Source organism: Polypterus senegalus, chromosome 6 (assembly GCF_016835505.1).
Source record: "Polypterus senegalus isolate Bchr_013 chromosome 6, ASM1683550v1, whole genome shotgun sequence".
NCBI classification, from domain to species: Eukaryota; Metazoa; Chordata; class Cladistia; order Polypteriformes; family Polypteridae; genus Polypterus; species Polypterus senegalus.
In genome coordinates, this window is record NC_053159.1 from 192,527,956 (window position 1) to 192,545,439 (window position 17,484).

At 55.4% G+C, this 17,484-nt stretch overlaps 1 protein-coding gene across 2 annotated transcripts in view; it reads left to right on the top strand.

Annotated features, from left to right (window-relative positions):
* The first annotated feature begins 452 nt into the window (after nt 1-452).
* Nucleotides 453-17,484, top strand: part of LOC120531931 (bone morphogenetic protein receptor type-2-like) — an 81,207-nt gene continuing 64,175 nt past the window's right edge. For both annotated transcript variants that reach the window (XM_039757803.1, XM_039757804.1), the window contains exon 1: nt 453-1,075. In XM_039757803.1, the coding sequence (XP_039613737.1) occupies nt 1,006-1,075 (70 nt within the window). In that variant the 5' untranslated portion in view covers nt 453-1,005. The remainder of the gene's footprint in view (nt 1,076-17,484) is intronic.

The following is a 17,484-nucleotide window of genomic DNA, read 5'->3' on the forward strand; positions in this document are numbered from 1 at the left end:
TATAAAGTTCCTTCCTCCATCCCCTTTTGTCCTTTCCTGTCATCCTGAGGAACGTTTTAACGTTGATCTGATTTCTCCACCTGCTGTAGACGACATTCTGCTACATATCAACCGAACAGGCCGTGTCCAATGTGTGCCCGCTCAATGAACTTTGAGGTTGGCCAGTGGGCACAATCTTAGGCTGTAGCTGAAGAGCTTCATCAGCCCGTTTCTGCCTGGCCTATCGTTCAAGTGCTGGACCCCTGACCGGCCCTGCTTTTCAGAAAAGAGGCTGTCTTCCGCAAAGGGCAATGCCTTCCGTCTCCAGCAGAGGTCAGCAGGTCGACAGGGATGCGTGCAGACGCGTCTTGCGAACAAAGGGAGAGAAAGCGGGCGGCGCAGACGAGCTTGCTGACTTGTAAAGTCGCGTGCCCGCGGCGGGAGCGAGCGCTGGTACGGTCACGAGCACGCGCGCCCTCCGAGGCCCTCCTCTCTCTCTCTCTCGCGCGCGCGCTCTGTTTCTCCGGCTGATCCCGGGATGAGGCGTTTCCCAGGGAGCTCGGCAGGGACCCGAAGGCTAACGACCACTACGCCGAGCCTCTGACTAATTCGTAGACGCACGCGAGCCGGGAGGCCCGGACAGTACAAAGCAGGCGAAGGAGACCCAGCACCGACGGACGGAGCGCCGCAGAGCCTGGCTGAGACGACTCTCGTCTCCACCCCACTCCAGACAGCGACAGACGGACGGAGATCTCCAGACACGCAGCCCTGCGTCCAGACGGCGCCGCGTCTCGTGAGAGAGACTCAGACGGACGCGGACGATGCGCAGAGCCCCGCGGCCCACCGCGCCGTGAGTGCGACGGCGGCAGCGACGACAACGACAGCGCTGCGGCCGTCGCCAGCGACCGCACCGGCCTGGGCCTCGGCTGCCATGAAGAGCGACCCGCTGCAGACCCGCCGAGTGGCCGGAGCACCGCCGGCGTGCTGAGCGCCTTCCTGCCCGCGCGCTCCACCCGCAGCCCTACCATGACGCTCGTGGGGAGCGGGGCCGCGATCCCTCTTCTCGTGCTGCTGCTGCGGCGGAGCGGCGCGACCGGTGAGAGAATGTCGGGGGAGCCGAGCCGAGCCGAGCCGAGCCGAGCCGGGATCGGGGGCGGCAGTGTGGGCTTCGGACTGGGTGTCCTGAAGGGGCGAGGGGACCGTGGCGGGGCCTTTGATGGCGGACGGGCGAAGGATGGAGACTGGGAGGAGAGGAGAACGACTGGGACTGCAGGCGCCGCAGTGTTAGCGGGGTGGGATGGAGGGCGGCAGGACCGGCGGAGACGGAATAGTTTAGGGTGAGGCGACTGGAGGTGGAGACCGACGGGCGAGTGTCTGGCTGGCAGGGCTGCTGATTCCTGGGCTTTGTCTTTCCGAAAGCACCTGGTGGTGATGGCGGCGGCTCACCGTGTGAAAGGCGCTTTATGAGAACGTGATGTCGACTGGGAGAGCCGCAGATATGATGATGGCTTGGTGGCATTGAGCAGTGGGACCTCCTGGAGTGGTGGTGGTGTGGAGACAAAGACTTGCTGGTGGTGGTGAGAAGAGGCCCTCATACTGGGGTGTCCGGGGCCATGAAGGAAGGTGCACTTGGCATTGCCTGTCGGGCTTTGGGAATCCCTAATGGGGTCCTCTGATGTTTGGGGTGACTACACACTTCTAGAAGGTCCAAGTAGACGACTTGTCACTGGAGGTCCCAGGGGGTCGGCGTGTTTCCAGTCCTGCGTGAGGCAGACGGTGGGATTAGACAAACACACACATGGCAGTGACCTTGTGCTCGCACTTGCTGAAGACGTTTAGGAAGGTCACTGGAGTCTAGAATTGCAGTCCGAGTCTCGCCGGTCAGTGAGAAGGTGGACAGCAGTTGTGTGTGTTGTGTCTTCTCGTAATCGTCTTGACTTTGAGCTGATAGGCAGTGGCCTTTGCAGTAAGTCACACTCCGATGACAACAATCTGAAGTCCATAAATTTGGTAGAACATCGAATGAGTCTGCAAGTGACGAGCACGAGAAGCTCCGGGACATTCTTTAATGACACAATTTAAAGGAGCTCCCGTTACAACTTGATAAGCGACCATTTTGGAAGTCTGGGGTGGTTTTGGCAGTTGCTCGTTGGTGTTTTAAAGAGTCGGGACGTTGGACACCCCGTGGGAGTTTAGCTGGGCGACGCGTAAGCAGATTTGTGTTCCGTCAAAAGAAGTTTGTTGTGGTGGGCAGAAGTCGTGCATGGGACTTGTAAAAAAACGTGGGCCCATTTCTGGCCGTCTGGCTGCTACAATCAAAGGGGGGCTTGGCCACTGTGGACCGGCCTGGATTTGAAATAAATACATTTTAAAAAAATCTGCAATTGAATTGTGGAGTCTCCCTCACAGTAAGGGTCGGGTTGGTGGCGCTGAACCAGAAGAGGACTTTACAGCCGTTGGCTTCTGAACGCCTTGTCCGCCTGCTACTCGCCATCGTCCAGGACGCCCCATTTCATTTTTGGACATTTTATTGTTTGTGTGCTTTTCATTTATTGTTGTTGTTGGACTCCACTGTATTGGTGACGGTAACAATGGCCGCCGCTACGATGTGATTGGGCAGGACCGCGACACATGACTGCTGTCTGAACTTTGTGTTTAAAGCAAGACGTGCAGCTCACGGATTTCTAGGTGGGCTTTGAGTCTGGAGTAGTTTGCTTTTTGGTACAGAAGCCCCCCCAGTCCTCGAAGCTGCTCTCTGGTGGTGGTCACAATCCAAGTGCGAGTTTGTTCGTCCCCTGGTGGACTGCTGCCCCGTCCAGGGGTCGTTCCCTCCTTGTGCCTGATGGCTGCTGGTAGAAGTTCCAGCTTCCTGGTGACCCTGCTCCGGAGATGGATGGATGGCTGGCTGGCTTTATCCGAGGTGACTTGCTACTTTTGAGATGCAGTCGCTTCCATTTCCCGTTTTGGAGCACAGACGGGTGACGTCACTTTCTCAGGGTCAAACCGTGTCAGTAGTGGGATTTGAACCCACAAGCTCAGAGCTTGAAGTCCGGAGACTTGACCACATGACCACCGTGAACGTTCCTTTGTCGGGAAAAAAGATCTTCAGTTGGGACGTTTGGAATTGTAAGGCGTCATCCTTTGTTATTTAGCGGAGGGGCCTGCAGCCTGTCCTGCTAGCACGGGGGTCTCCAGGCAAGAGTAGACCCTGGACGGGTGAGCAGGCCATCACAGAGCGGGCAAGCCTGCTGAGCCTTTCTACCAAAAAACCGGTGACGTGTAGCAAGCTGGGCTCTCAAGTGCGAGCCGTGGAGTTAGCGCTTTTCTCCCACATCCCTAAAGGGTCTCGTTGCGAGTGTGCCAGGCTGTGTACCCATGTTGCCAGGATAGGCTCCGTCTTCCTGAGACCCCAAGTTGGAGTTTGTCACGTTTTTTAATGCCTGCTGCCCTATTCTGGCAGGCAGGCAGTGTACATGACCCGAGGTAGAGTCCTGCTTGATCCCACCACGGTCAGGACAGTCGCAGGTCGGCAAAGACCCCCCGGGTGAAGGCTGAAGATCAGCAGGGCCACCTCAGGCGTGTTGGAGGAGACCACGGGGGAGCTCGCTTTGTGAACTCATCCAGACTGGAGCTTTAGCCGGTGCTCACTTTTGAGCCGTGGATTCTGCCGGCGACGTTGCTCTTATTCCGATTGATCGGTGATCATCTTTTGTTGTATCGTCAATCGCGGTGCACACCCTCGTCTCGTGTAGCGTATCTGCCGAATGACGATACTCATTAAGAGTCATGGGATCAAATGGGGCTCGACCTCGGGTCATGTTCGGCACCTGACGGTCAACCTCACGAGTAGCACGGCGGTCAAATTTTCCAACTCCACGACTCCGATTTGAGGGGCCTGCTTGCTGCGCTTCACCAGTTTTTTTTGGTCTGCTCTCCCATCCAGGGTCTTCTCTTGACTTGAGACCCCCGTGCTGCTGGGATCACACAAATGGCGACGACTTACACCCGCGTGCCGACGCAGGGCCGTTGGTCTTAACTCTACACGTGATGGCCTTTGGGAGCTCAGTCACTCATAGGAAAGAAGAGTCGGGTGACATCGGGGTCTGCACACTGAGGAGTGACAACGATCTAGAAGCTCAAGTCAGTCCCCAGCCCGGGCAGCGTTTTTTGTTTTGGAGTTGCCAATTAGGGATGGCGTGACGGGGATGCCAGCAGCCTCCGTGGAGATCTCCTCCTCCACCAGCTCCCCTTCGACTACGCAGTTTTCCGCCTCCGCCTTCTCCATCAACTCCAACTGCATGTCCACACCATCTCATGACTTAAGTGTTTGGAGCAGGGAAGGACTAAACGGCCCACCACCCCCACAGCCTGGCCCCCTAATCGTCTCACCCCTTCACCACCTGACCGCTCTGGTGTGGCGAGCAGACTGGTGCAAACATGGCTGCCAGGTGGGTGGTTGAAGTGGCTCCTCGCTCCCTGAAGTGCTGTGAGTAGTGAGCAAGGCGCTATATAAACGATGGGGGACACGTGATGCGCCTCTGCCGTGTCTCGTCTCTCCTTAACCGATGAGCAGATCCCACTTCAGGCCAAGTGAGTTTGGGATTCGGTCTTTTGACTCAGAGGCTGGCACACGCGACCAGTCAGAGTTCCTTCTAACACGGTGTGAACAGAGAAGGTGATGAAGGGTGAAAGGCGGCGGTTCAGAACGAAGTCCCCTTTTGACATCCAAGGGTTGAAAGAGAGCCAAACAAAAATAAGCAGGCGTAGTCGGCGAGTCTGGCAATCAAAATGGCGGAGCTTCCTCTGGCAGCAGCAGGCGGCTTGTGTAGCATGGATACCTGAAGGGGTGGGACTTGCAGAGGTGGCGGAAGTGATGTCGTGTCTTGGTGGGGGTCTCCTCCGTTCTAAGCAGAGAAATGGTTAGTGGGCGTGTCCTCCTCAGCCCCTCACCAGACCCCGTGAGAGGGACTCCACGCAGATTCGGCGCTGGGTTTTCATTTAGGGTCTCCTCTCCCTTTAGTTAAGAACGGCGCTGAGTTTCCCCAAATGTGGCTGTAAATTTGACTTGAGGGTCTTCTGAGCAAGTGGCGCGCGGGGCAGCCTGTGACGGCAGCAGTTCGACCGGACCCTGCCCTGGCTATGTGGGTTAAAAAATGGCAAGCTAGTGAGGAACTTGGTGGGGTGAGAGGAGATTTGCGTTGTAAATATGGATTCTCCCGTATCGCTGCCACTCGTCGTGCCCCCTTAGCCACCCTGAGTCAACCTGTCATTCATCTTTAAAGTTAGTCAAAGACATCATAAAGGGGGGCTTAATGCTGGACAACAGAAGACGACGACCACTAGAGATTCATCGGGCCCGGCCTGCCCGCCGCTGTTTTCAGGTGCCAGGCTGTCTGTTCTAAGCTGGACTGCCCCCATGTTACCCACCAGTTCTCCTGCAGATCGGGACGGCCGCGTCTGGCAAGTCGTCCTCTCATATGGAGAAGGAGCTGTGCCGACTTCCCGTGGCTGTCCTCTGTGAATTTAAAGCGGAGAGCAGTTTGGACTGCATGCGGTCCTTGTGAGATTTGAGGCAGAGGAAGTGGCACCACGCAGGGCATGAATAATAAGGAATTGGAATTGAACCCGAATACCCCATCTGACCGTCACACCACCATTACACCCAGCATGGCTGCTGTTGATTGATCACACTGGAGAATTTCATGCCACTCACCAGGACCCCCCAGCTGCCCCTGTTGCCCCTCCAAAGTTCAGAATGATATGACAGAAGTGGCACATTTCAAGTCTGTGGCATAAAAACCAAAGCCGTGCATGGAGAAGAAACCAACAAAACCGAGCTTGAGCTTCAGTGATGGGCAGATTTCCTTCAAGTCAGTTCCTTGGTGAATGCCCAGGGGGCGCCACTGGGAGCCGCCAAACTGGAGGGTCTGCAGATGTGTTTGAATCTTCCCTCATCACCATTCAAATCTCGGCTGTTGAGCTGTGGCATGCAGGTTTGCCTCCCTAGCGCCCGGCCGTCCGAATTTGGACACGTTTGTCCTTTGAGGAGGTTGGCATAGTGGCAATGTCGGTAGGGTCAACTGGCACCTGAACCCAGTGGGCTGCTTTGAGAGACGAGGTGACACAGTTGGGCTGTGTGGCCTGATCGCGTCCTGAATGTCGTCTGTGATTCTTTAGTGTTGTTCTGGTGGTCCCGTGGACTTCAGTCAAGTGGAGTAGTCAACAGTTATGTGGGACTGAACGACGGGAATAGAGCGGGTACAGGAGGTGCCACCAGCTCTCCAAACCAACACCAGTCCAGACATGATGGTGGACACAGGCCGACAGATTGGTCCAAGTTAAACCTGACTGGTGTGGTGCCCGCTTGGCATTTCTATTCTATGCTGTCGTCACGGTGCTAAGCATAAGGCAGCTTGTTGTGGAGTTGTCATGCCACTGGGCTCCTGTTGACCACTCTTGGGTCCAAAATGACTTTCTCCCTATTTGTGGGATGCCAGTGTGTGGCCGTCCCCTACAGAACAGGCTGAGGTTTAATATTGGTGAATGGGCACTGCCAGTGTTTTGTGGCTGTTTTAATTTTTCCACTTGAGGCCCATGCAATGGTCTGATAGCATTGAAGTGAAAGGCGCTATATTAAGCACAGGGCACTTTCAGATATTTGGTGGTCCTGCTGCATCTCACACTTGGGTTTGCTTCGCTTCACCAGTCTTGCCAACCACAATGATTCCACTGCCCACGTGGCGCCACATTCAGGTTCCTTTTAATATTTTGTCCCCTAAATTTTTTTTTTTTTTTACATAAACTGAGGTGACTGGCATGCTGCCCATCAGTGGCACACATTTTGAGTTGTCGGACGTTTGCCTCACGTGGGTGGCACTTCATTTGGGGTGCATTGTGGGACGGCCTGGGTGAGTACGGAACTCGGGGACGGTCCTGGCAACTCTTACCGACTTTCTCTTGGACGCACTAGTGTGGTTACCATTGGCACGTCGTGCCCATTACCCAAAGTGCAGTGCTGCTCTTTTGTGAGTGGATGGCGTGGGGGTTGGAATGACTGACTACTTCTGGGAATTGTGGGACGCCGCCATCCTTTTCCGTGGTGATGTCAACTCCTCCATCTCTGTTTTTTTTTTTGTTTTTTGGGCACAGTGCCAGGCACTTGACGTCTCAGGAATGCAGGGTGCTTCCTTTCCTTAACCAACCCCCACACAAAATCTGCCACCTGTCTGGAACCCTCGCGTCTATCAGGCGGCAATCAGAGCCTCGGGCAGTGCTGGCTAATGGGTGTGACGTCGGGACTTCTGTTGGTAAACAGTTGGTGAAAGAGTGTTGGCATTAGAATGCCAGTGTTTAAGGGTATGGCCAGGTCGCCTTGCCCCTGATGCCCACTCCTCCAATCCGATTGACAAGCCCCCGCATAACCCCCTCCCCCCCCAGCCGGCTGGGAGTGCCTGGCAGAGCTCATGACTCGAGGTATGTGATGCAGACTAAACAAGAAGGGCCACCCAGACACCTGCCAGTCACCCGTGGCTGGCACTGGGCCTGGGGGGAGGGGGGTGCAGCAGAAGTAGCACAAAGGTCAGAGCGTGGTGGTGTGCGGCTGATAAAGGAGCCCTCAGGCTGGCCAAGGGCAGCGCCACGCTGAGCCATGTTTACAGTCGGCAGCGGCCCACAGCCTTGGAGTGCCAGCTTCTGCGCTTGATTACGTGAAGGCTACCGTGCAGCTGTGCCCACCACTGGAGGCCCAACCATTGTGGGAATGGCAGTGGGTGCGTCTGTAGTGCTTGGCACAGTAAGCACCAGCTGAAGAAAAAGATCAATTGGGTGTTGTATAGTGCCTTTCACTGAGCAGGTGGCAAACAAGGACACTCCAGAGGGGACCAGCCAGTCTTTATGTGCAGCCTTTCATGACTGGCGCCAGCTAATCTGCTTATCTCGTTCAGGGTCTCGGGGATTCTCTGGGTGTACGTCAGACTCTGGCACACTCACTCACTCGCTCACTCCCTCTGTCCAGAACCCTGGCCTCACATGGGCACATTGTACTTATTGAGGCTTCTGCTGCCCCTTGGAAAGCATGTCTGTGTTGATGCCCACCACAGCCTACCTGTGAGGCTTGTCCCTCTGACAAGAGACCTTCTGTTCTCAGATTTTCTTAATCCAGACTGCGGGTGGCAGAAACCCGTAAGGTGCCAGTCCATCCTATGGCAATGAGTGGGTACAGGCACACCAGGACTGTGAGGCAGCACTCTGCCACTTCTTAGGTTTGAGGGCACCCTGTGTGGCAATGCCATGTGGCCAGCCCCTGTCCAGTGGAACCCCCCCTTGATATTCCGGAGTGCTGTCATTCGGTTGTGCCCACTGAGCAGTGTAGTCATTAGACACTGGTAGTTTAGTGGTGATGTTTAGCAAGCTGGCTTGGCATTTGGGACCCTGGCCATTCTCATGTTGGGTGGGCCCAGCTCAGGATATGGTGGTACAGCAGAGGTGGCAGGTCCTAAATGTCTGGAGGGTGTTGGGTGGGCACTCCTAGTACCCTAGCTGTTAGCTGAGATTTCAGTGCCGCTATAAATTGATGGCATCGTTACCAGTCGGCCCCACATAGACCCTCACTTAGGTGCCACTCTAGTCCCATTGTTCACCATTGAGGTCTGTGGCGGTGCATTACACCTTGGTGAGTCAAACGGTGGCACAGTAGTTGGCACTACTGCCCCAGTCTCTGCCTGACACCTCCAGGATTTGGGGTTCAAATGTCGTGTGTTCTCCCTTTGCTCCTTCCTTCGCCCTTTAATAAAATTCATTTTGGTTTCAGTAGGGGGCAGCATTGTGGTGGGTACAGTCGCTGCTCCTCAACTCCAGGAGCCCGGGTTCAAGTGAGAGCCAAGTTACTGTGTGAATGAAGTCTTCATGTTCTCCTCATGCCTGGTGTTCTGCTGTGACATGAGCTGCCAGCTCTAAATGGCACCCCAGCCCCCATGATGGACATTGTGCCATGTGGCCACTTTGACTTCAAAGCTGGCTTTCTGCTCTTTGAAATGTTATGGTGCCCTGTTGGCACTGGGTTCCTGCCTTGAGCTTCACCTGGGACCCCCAAATTGGATTAATCTTTGGTTAGCATACAAAGTGACTGAGGTGCTGTAAACCATGTGGGTGATGCCATTGTCACCCACTGTCTTGTCTTAAGGGCTGCCATGGAGGTTTTGTGCCCCTCTGGCTCCTTTGTGGCACAGCCGTTCACCCAGCTGTCCCATCGCTCTGTTCTGCTCCCTAGCGGACTGTCCTCTCGTCTCTTCGCTGGCCCCTCACACTGATTTAACTCTTCTTTGCCAGCTGCTCATGAGCCCCCACACTGGTCACGTAGGTCCCCCCTTGTGTCTATCGACTGCTGTGGCTCTTGTTGGTCATTTTCATTGGTCCAGCCAACTCGACCTCCTGCTGACCTGGCCTCTTGTTGACTGTCCCTCGTCCCTTTGCTGGCCTCACGTTAGCTCCCACTATGGGTTAGGGTGTCTTTCCCAATTGCCATCTTATTGGCCGTCTATTAGTCCAATCAGCTTTCCTTTGTTTCCTTATTGGCCACTCCCCTTGAGCCCCGCCCACCCCCGACACTGGTCATGCTGTCTCTCCCAATCATCCTCAGCTGGTTTTGAGGTCTTAGCTCTGGTTGACCATCTTTACTTGTCCCTCATCTCCTCACACTAACTTTCACCCCCCCGCCCTTTGCTTTGGCCTCCCCTACTACTGGTCATGGGGTCTTTCCTTGTCATCTCCCTTTTTGCCTGTAACTTCTGCCTCCCCACCACCCTCGTGTCCCCCTGACTGCTCCTGATGTCTTTCTGCATCACCTGCTGATGTCACCTGTACATCCCAGCTCTTCAGCTACTCCATGCTGGTGTCTCATCCTGGTCCAGCTGGCCATCTTTATATTCCCTCAGCTCCTCACGAGTGCCCCCCACTGCTCATGGTGTCTCCCTGTTGGTCCAGTCCACTTGTCCTCCTCACCTCGTTGATTAATCCCCCCTTTTTGTATTTCCCTATCATCTACTGGTTCATCTTATCCCTTTGGTCAGCTCTTCCTGCTCTTTGGTGGTCCCTCCTTCTGGTCCAGCCATCATTAGGGGTCCAGTTGGCTGTCCCTTGTCTCCTCACTGGCCTCCTCTTGAAAACCCAAAGGTGGTCTTTCCTTGTCATTTTCAAATCCACCTCCCCTTGTTCATAATGCCTTTCCTTGTTGGCCATCTTTACTGGTCCCTGGTGTCCTCCCTGTTCCTCACTCTGATTTCGGACCGCCGATCCCCCTTGGGGTTATGATGTCTTCCCCCGTGGTCTCCTTTTTCTCCCTTTACTCCTCACTCCACAACCTTAACTCGCCCCCCCATGGCTGGCCATGATGCCTCTCTGTGTCGTCTGCTGGTTCACCTGTACACCTTGGCCGTCTTCCTTGGCTCCTCACTCCCCCTTTTTTGTTAGCCTCTCATTAGCCAATCCAACTGGTGATGGTCTCTTTACCAGTCCATCTTCTTGGTCAGCTTTTCCTGTTCATTCTGGCTTTGCTTCTGGTCCAGCGGCCCCTTGTCGACTGTTCCACTTGTCCTCATCTCCTCATTGCCCACTTGCTAGCAGGTTCAGGTAACCATCTCATCTCTTCACTGGTCTCTTGTTGTGGCCCACTTGTCCCCCCCCAAATGGTCACGCTGTCTTTCTCATCTCCTCTTTTTGGCTCAGCCAGCCTCCCACCCTTCACTGCTCTGGTGGTCTCGCCATTTCTCTCCTCTCCACGCTCTTTTGTACTGTTTGGGTGGATGGGACACGCAGTGGCGTCCACATCAGTCACTCGGCAGGAGACCACCGCTGCCCCTCGGCATCTCGGTCTTCTCTGAGGGGCAGCCCTTTGAATGGCCGGGCGCCTTTCAGGCCGCTGGCAGCTGATTTTTCACGCCCCAGTAAAACAGCAGCTGTGTGTCCGTCTGGGAGGCCCGAATGATCGACGAAGCCCCCCCTCCAATGAATTTGGGGGGATAACGGCCAGTGGCAGGACACATGGAACTTAATGAATGTAAATCCGAAATTGTTTGCCTTTGTTCCAGGAGGCCAGATTGCTCATCGGCTTGAGTCGCCGGCCCAGCTGGCTGCGCAGAATGCGGATGCCCCTTGGCACGCTGCCTCGGCCTGCCTCCCACCACAATGGCATCGCAGAATCGTGTGGCAGGACGTCTTTGTCTGCCTCGGCTGTTTTTAAAGGACGGGGCCTCCGCTGTCTGCCTGCTCTCATTAAGAGGGGCTGGAGCCGTGCCAAGCGTTGGGCGCTGGAGGCCTGCCTCTCATCCTTGGGAACGCGGCGGGCGGGTGGGGGTAGCTAGGGCAGCAGCTAACCGTTTCGCTGCTGGAAGGCGACCATGCGTGTGTGTGAGTGTGAGTGTGCGACACGCAGGGATTTGGAGAACGGTTGGCTGGCCATTGTCTGGCCCGGCCATAGTGTAGGGTGGTCGGTCTGCTGTGTGACCTCGCCAGCCTTTGTTATGGGTGGTGACGGCCTGCGGTGGGGTTGACCGTTCCAGTGATGTGGCCCGTGGCGTCTCTCGTCACTGAGGTGTGCTGCGTGGCTGGCAGCAGGCACTCTCCTCGGGTGGTTAGTGGTGCCAGCGTGTCGGGTGACGTTACAAGTGGGCACTGCAGTCCCTGGGCCTGATTGAGGCCCTGTGGACATCCCAGTATCGAGCTTTAGGTCCTGTGGCGTTCGTCGTCGTACCCGGGGGTTTCCATCGCTGGGCCTCTGTGAAGTTCCTACTCTCACTTGTCGTCTGTGAGCCCACCAAAGTCTCTAAGGCCTCCCCCTGTGCCAGACAGACGCCCCGCTGCTTGTGGGTGGGGCAGCCAAATGGCCCAGGTGATCAGAGAGGCGGACCACCCGCACTGCCGAGGCTTGCCGGCTTGTGCGGACGTTGTGTGGCATGTGACGTTCCGCTCGTCCCCTCCACTGGCCCAGTGTTTCCCTCGTTTTGCCGCCAGTCCGTCACCTCCCCCCAAAGGGCCATTTTGTCACTTAATCCCTTGTAATTACCTTGAATTCCTTCCAAGGCTCGCTTCAGACTCCATTGTTCTCAGGGGCTCTAGCAGCACAGGGTGGTCTGGTCCCCTGATTTGGTTCGGTTTGTGTTGAGAGTGCCTAAAAAAAACTAGCGTGCCAGGCTCTGCCATGGCATCAGCAGGATGGCGGCTTACTGAGTGTGCACCTCGGGACAGGGGACCGGTCAGTATGTGTGGAGGTGGGCTGCTGTCTGTCACCATGTCAACAGACGGCGTCCCTGCCTGTCTACCTGGGGACCTGCCAATCACAATAAGGCACCACTTCCCAGAGACCAAAGGCAGCCAATGGGCGGTGACCATTTATAGCGTCTTGAGACTTAAAAGCGCCAAATGGTGTATTCAGAAAGACGCAAGGACAGCGGCCAGAGCCGGGCAGCGAGTGTCAGGGGGTCCTCAGCTACAGATATTGGGTTGGGTGGTCACAGGTTTCAAATGGGTGGGTGTACTGCACAGTGCTGTGTAAGGAGCTATATAAAATAAAGACTCGAAACCAGGACAGAGGAAGGCGGCTCACAGTTTATGGTGGGCTTGGGGGCCTGGCAGGTGTGCTGTCTGGAAATGATGCCATGAAGGCCTGGCACAGTTTGACGGAGTGATGGCTTTTCTGCTGCTGAGGCATGCTGGGTACACACAGGGCACCAGGGGGCTCATGTAGGCCCCCATTTATTTATTTTTTTGTCTCCCACCCTAACCCTCCCAGCTGATGTGACTAATGGGCGCAGCGTTTCCAAGCTCGGGTGACCGCGCTGTGGTGCTACTCGCTGTGAAAGGCGCTATAAAAAGAAGGCGTGTGGTGGGAGCCTCTCACCCTCATGATGACATTCAAAAGCATTCTCGGTCCCACTTCAGCCAGCCCTGGGTGGGATGGCGGTCCACCAACTTGGAGCTCCCAGTTAAACTGCTCTGTGGGAAACGCTGGGCCAGTTGATGGGATGGACCCCCTGCCGGACATCTTGGGGTCACGCAGCACATCGTCACAGGGACAGCATGCGAGACCCCAACTGTTGGTCACTGGGCTGGCCATTGGGCCGGCCATTGGGCCATCTCGGTCAGTTACAGCGGCAGCGTGAAGGACTGACAGGGGTCACGCGCACATCCTGGGCCCCTTCACCCAGGGGGACCTGCCATCTCCACACAGACAGCCGCCCCTACCAGTGTCGGCACAGGGCCAGATGTCACGGCGCTGTACGTAATGAAGATGAGTCCGACCTATGTGTTTGGGTGGTGCTCACGTGTTGTCTGGGGGTCTTTGGAGACCTCTCCCTGGCCGTCTCCAGCAGCAGCAGCCGTTGGTGTGACCTTCCCCACTTCTCTCATTAGTTGTGTGTCCTAAATGGACTGTCACTGCTGTGCGTTACTCGCGTGGAGGCTGGCATCGTGTGCCGGTGGTCTTTATGGGGCCTGTGCTGTAAGTGGCCGTCTTATCTTTTTGGGTGCTTAATTGTGTCCAGTGGTCCTTTGTGCCAGCATGTTGGTTTTGGGCCAGAGCGTGGCCACTGGGGGCCTCCAGGTGTTGACATTCTGGTCTTGTGGCGGTCTCTGCCGTGACAGTCATTGTGGTGCACAGGGTGAACCTCGAGGTTTCCATCCCAGAATCAAATCCGAGTATCCTGAAGCGAGCAGAACCTCCAGTTACAAATGGCGTCCCAGTCTGATGTGTCGAGTGCCCCTTCACCTGCCACCTCCGTCACCTCAAATCCCATTGTTTGAAGTCTAATTGAGCCTAAATAATCCAAGGCAGACCCTAAGCCCTGCAGCCCACCCTGGATGACCCCACTCCTCACTATTGGTGAACCCAAATTTAGGAGATGTTAAGGGGGGGGCAAAAAAGAGGAGTACAGAAAGAAAACACATGGACGTTGGACCTGGCATCTGGCAAGATTTGAACCCGGGACTTGTGAGGTGTAACTGACATGAAGGTGGTCTGGCAGCTCCATTGTATGACCCCCTGAAGATGTCCATCCTTGGACCGGGGTCTAAGTGTCGATGCCCATCTGATTTGGGGGCCTCATGGAGTCTTGTGTATGGCGGTGAGCTGTGAACCTCGGAGGGGGGAAGGGATGTTGGGGGGGCGCGGCCCCGCCTTGATTTGTCATGTGACTCGGCCCGTGAGTTTGTTCTTGGACTGTTTTGTGATGATGATGATGATGGTGGTGGTGGCGGCATTTCAGTGCTGTCATTTCTCATGGGCCACCATCATACTGTTTATGAAAGTGACTGGTCAGGTGGGTGTGGCTGGTGATGTCAAGTGGGTGTGGCCTATACCCAACCCCTCCCCAATTTAAATGCCGACTCGTACCTTTGGCTCCTGTTACTCTTGACGCTAAGTCGGCTTGGATAAAGTGCCAGCTGTGCCAGCTATGCCCCCTGCTTTACCTGTTGGTAGTCTGATGGCGACTGAGATTGAAATGGGACACATGGTGTGCCAGTCTGGCCAGATGGGACCTGAGTGTGGCAGATTTTGAAGATAAGGGTTGGTGAAATGGGACCCAAAAGTGCCAGGTTTTGGAGAGATGGGACTTGCATTTGCCAGGCGAAATGCGATCTGGGTGTGCCAGTCTGGCAAGGTGAGATCCGAGTGTGGCTGTTGTGAAGCTCATCAACTTTAAGCTTAATGCCAGGCTTGAGATTACATGGGGTGCCCACGTGAGAATCTCGTCCTCATGTTTGTCACCTCCTGAGGTCCGAGTTGTGTGTTCATGCCTGTGCTGCTCGTGTATGAAGGAGGGCGACTGTGGGGCCCAAACGTCCATGAGCGGCCATGTTGGTTGGTGGGTTGGTTTGATATTCATCCATGCGTGTGGGTCCGCTCTTTAAACGTGGATGGCACTGTGAGTAAATGTCACCAACGTGCTTCATTCTTATTGTCCACCTGAGTCACGCTACACACCGCCACCTCACGTGGCATCCTGGTGTGCCCACCACATGGTGGTGCACACGTTTAAGGGTTTGCCCCGATTCAGAGCAGCCAACTCCAGAACTCTGCCGTCTCCTCCAAGCGCTCGAGGTGGGCCTGTCCGAAGAGGAGGCACAGAGAGTTAAGCTGAAGTCCTCGCCGTGTACTCAGTGAGGCGGACTGGCGTCGCTAAATCGGCCCCCTGGTGTGTGTGTGAGGGGGGGGGGTGTTGCCCTGTCTGGGGATTGTTACTTTCTTGCCCCCAACGCTTACTGGCATAGGCCCTGTGATGGTGCTGTGTCGTCCCTAATGTGATGATGCAGCGGGGGGGCTCGGCCCACTGCCCTATGGGGTGCCTGTGTTGGGGGTGGGGGGGGGTCAGCCATGCAGAAATCCTCGTTTGGTGTCTGGTCTGACTGGTCCATCAAAATGGAGGTCTGGTGTGTTCAGACAGGAGGAGGCGGAGGCGGCGGTGGACAAAGCGAGCTGTGGTCAGACTTCCCTCCACGATATTTGGGCGTCGTTTTCCACTTGCGCTCGCGTTCTCATTGGTCGTTACTCCCCCCTGTTCTCGTGACTTGTCGTAGGTTCCCTCGCATCGCAGATATTTGAGGGGTTCGTTTCAAAGAAGATTCAAGTGTGGGGGGCCTACGCTGGTTTAACTCTTCGAGGGCTGAAGACGGTTTCACACGGAGATCAACATAAACCGTCTGCTGCTGCGCGCCGTGGCCGCGAGTTGGGCTTTTGTCGGCAGCGGTGGTCCGTGTGCATCGCAGTCTGGTTTGTACCTCTTGTCATTGTAAGTGGTGGTCCTCACAGGAGACCGTTGCCGTAGGCGTGTCCGCTACACGACCCTGTTCAGCACCACGATGATGCTGGTCACTTGGATCAAAATGGAAGTCCGGCAAGTCCGAGTCCAGTGTGGTGGTGATGTGCAGGACGTTGCCCGTCGTTTTCCTTTCTCGCCGACGTCGATGCCTCTTTGTCGTTTGCCCCTCGCTACTCGCGCGCGCACTGGGGCTCTCGGTCAATCAGACCAATGGAGTGAACGTCCCTTCTAGCAAAGACGAGTCCAACTAGAACATAATGGCGGGTTTGCAGTCGACTACCACCTTTTGACAGAAGTCGACATCTGGCTTTAAAGAGTTAAAGGGTCCGGAGAGGTCCACCATCGCTCACAAAAAGGTGGGCTTAAATTGTGGAGTAAGTACCAAGTGTTGGGGCGGATAGTCGCACTTGGGGGACCACCAGATCTCAGCTTTGCATTTCTGTTGGGCTGCACACCCACCCGCTCTTGTCCTCATTCTGGATCTGGACGCTCCAAAGTACTAACGGACTAACGACCAATCGGCACGGTTTGTCGCCCAAGCCCCACCCACAATAGCTCCTGATCATACGAAAAGTTCACAATCTGGAGGAGGAGCCGCAACAAGGACCAGGAAGTACAAATGGCGTGAGGTGGGGATGCTACAAAAGCCCCCTGCGGTGGGAGACGCGCCTCTTGACGCACTCCTACTGTCAGACACGTTCCCTCCGTTGCCTGGTAACGTGAGATTGTGAACTTTTATCAGCTGTCATGACAACCCACACGGGGTACACAACGGGTACGGAAATAAAACACGGGCTCCTTTAAAATGGCCCCCTAGAGGATGGAGTGGTGAAGGAGGAGAGAATGAAGATGGAAATGAGTGCCACTCTGACCAGTGCCACATATCCTGTCTGTGACACCCCAACATTGGGGACAGCAGGAGTGTGTTAAGAAACGTGATGGGGTGGGGGTCTCTTGTATAGTGGTGCCCATCCTTGTAACCTGAGAGTTTTGCCCCCAAACCCACTGAACAATAACCGGGGTCTTTTAGCCAGTTCACATGTGTCTGCCCCCTCCCTTACACATTCTGGGGGGTCTCCTAAAAATAATTAAACCCCCAGAAGTGTTGGAGCGGCGATCTCGAAGTGGTCTCAAAATCACTTAAAACGAACGAAACGCCACAAATCGTCAACGTAAACCTCGATGGCGGCAGCAGCGATGCCGTCATAAAAATGACAAAAGATAACCGTGGGTTTATGAGGAGGAGTGGGAGGCCATGGCATGGGATTGTGGGAAATCAGGTGACGGTCCGGTGACACCTGAAGGCCCTCATTGAATGGAGCAAAAAATTACAAAAAAAGCAACAAACAAACAAAACCACCGGGGCAAAAATAACAGACAATGACCGGCAAATGTCAGGAAGCAAAGGCGGAATCGTAGCAGGCGGGAGTTGAACCCGCGATCGTGGGGTCCCAAGGGAGGGTCTGCGCTGCTGCGTCGCCGCACGTTTTGTAGCCGATTTTAAAAAACGCAACTCTAACTGCTGGTGAGAGGAGTTTAAAACTCGGGGAGCAACACACCCAGTGCTGAGGGTCCGACGGAGACCCCTGCAGCTCTCTGTCAGTCCCCCCTCTTACAGCCTCGATGACATGGCAACTGCTTTTCAAGTCTGGGGGGGATTTCGAGTGCCCCCCCCCAACTGTACACACAGCAAAGC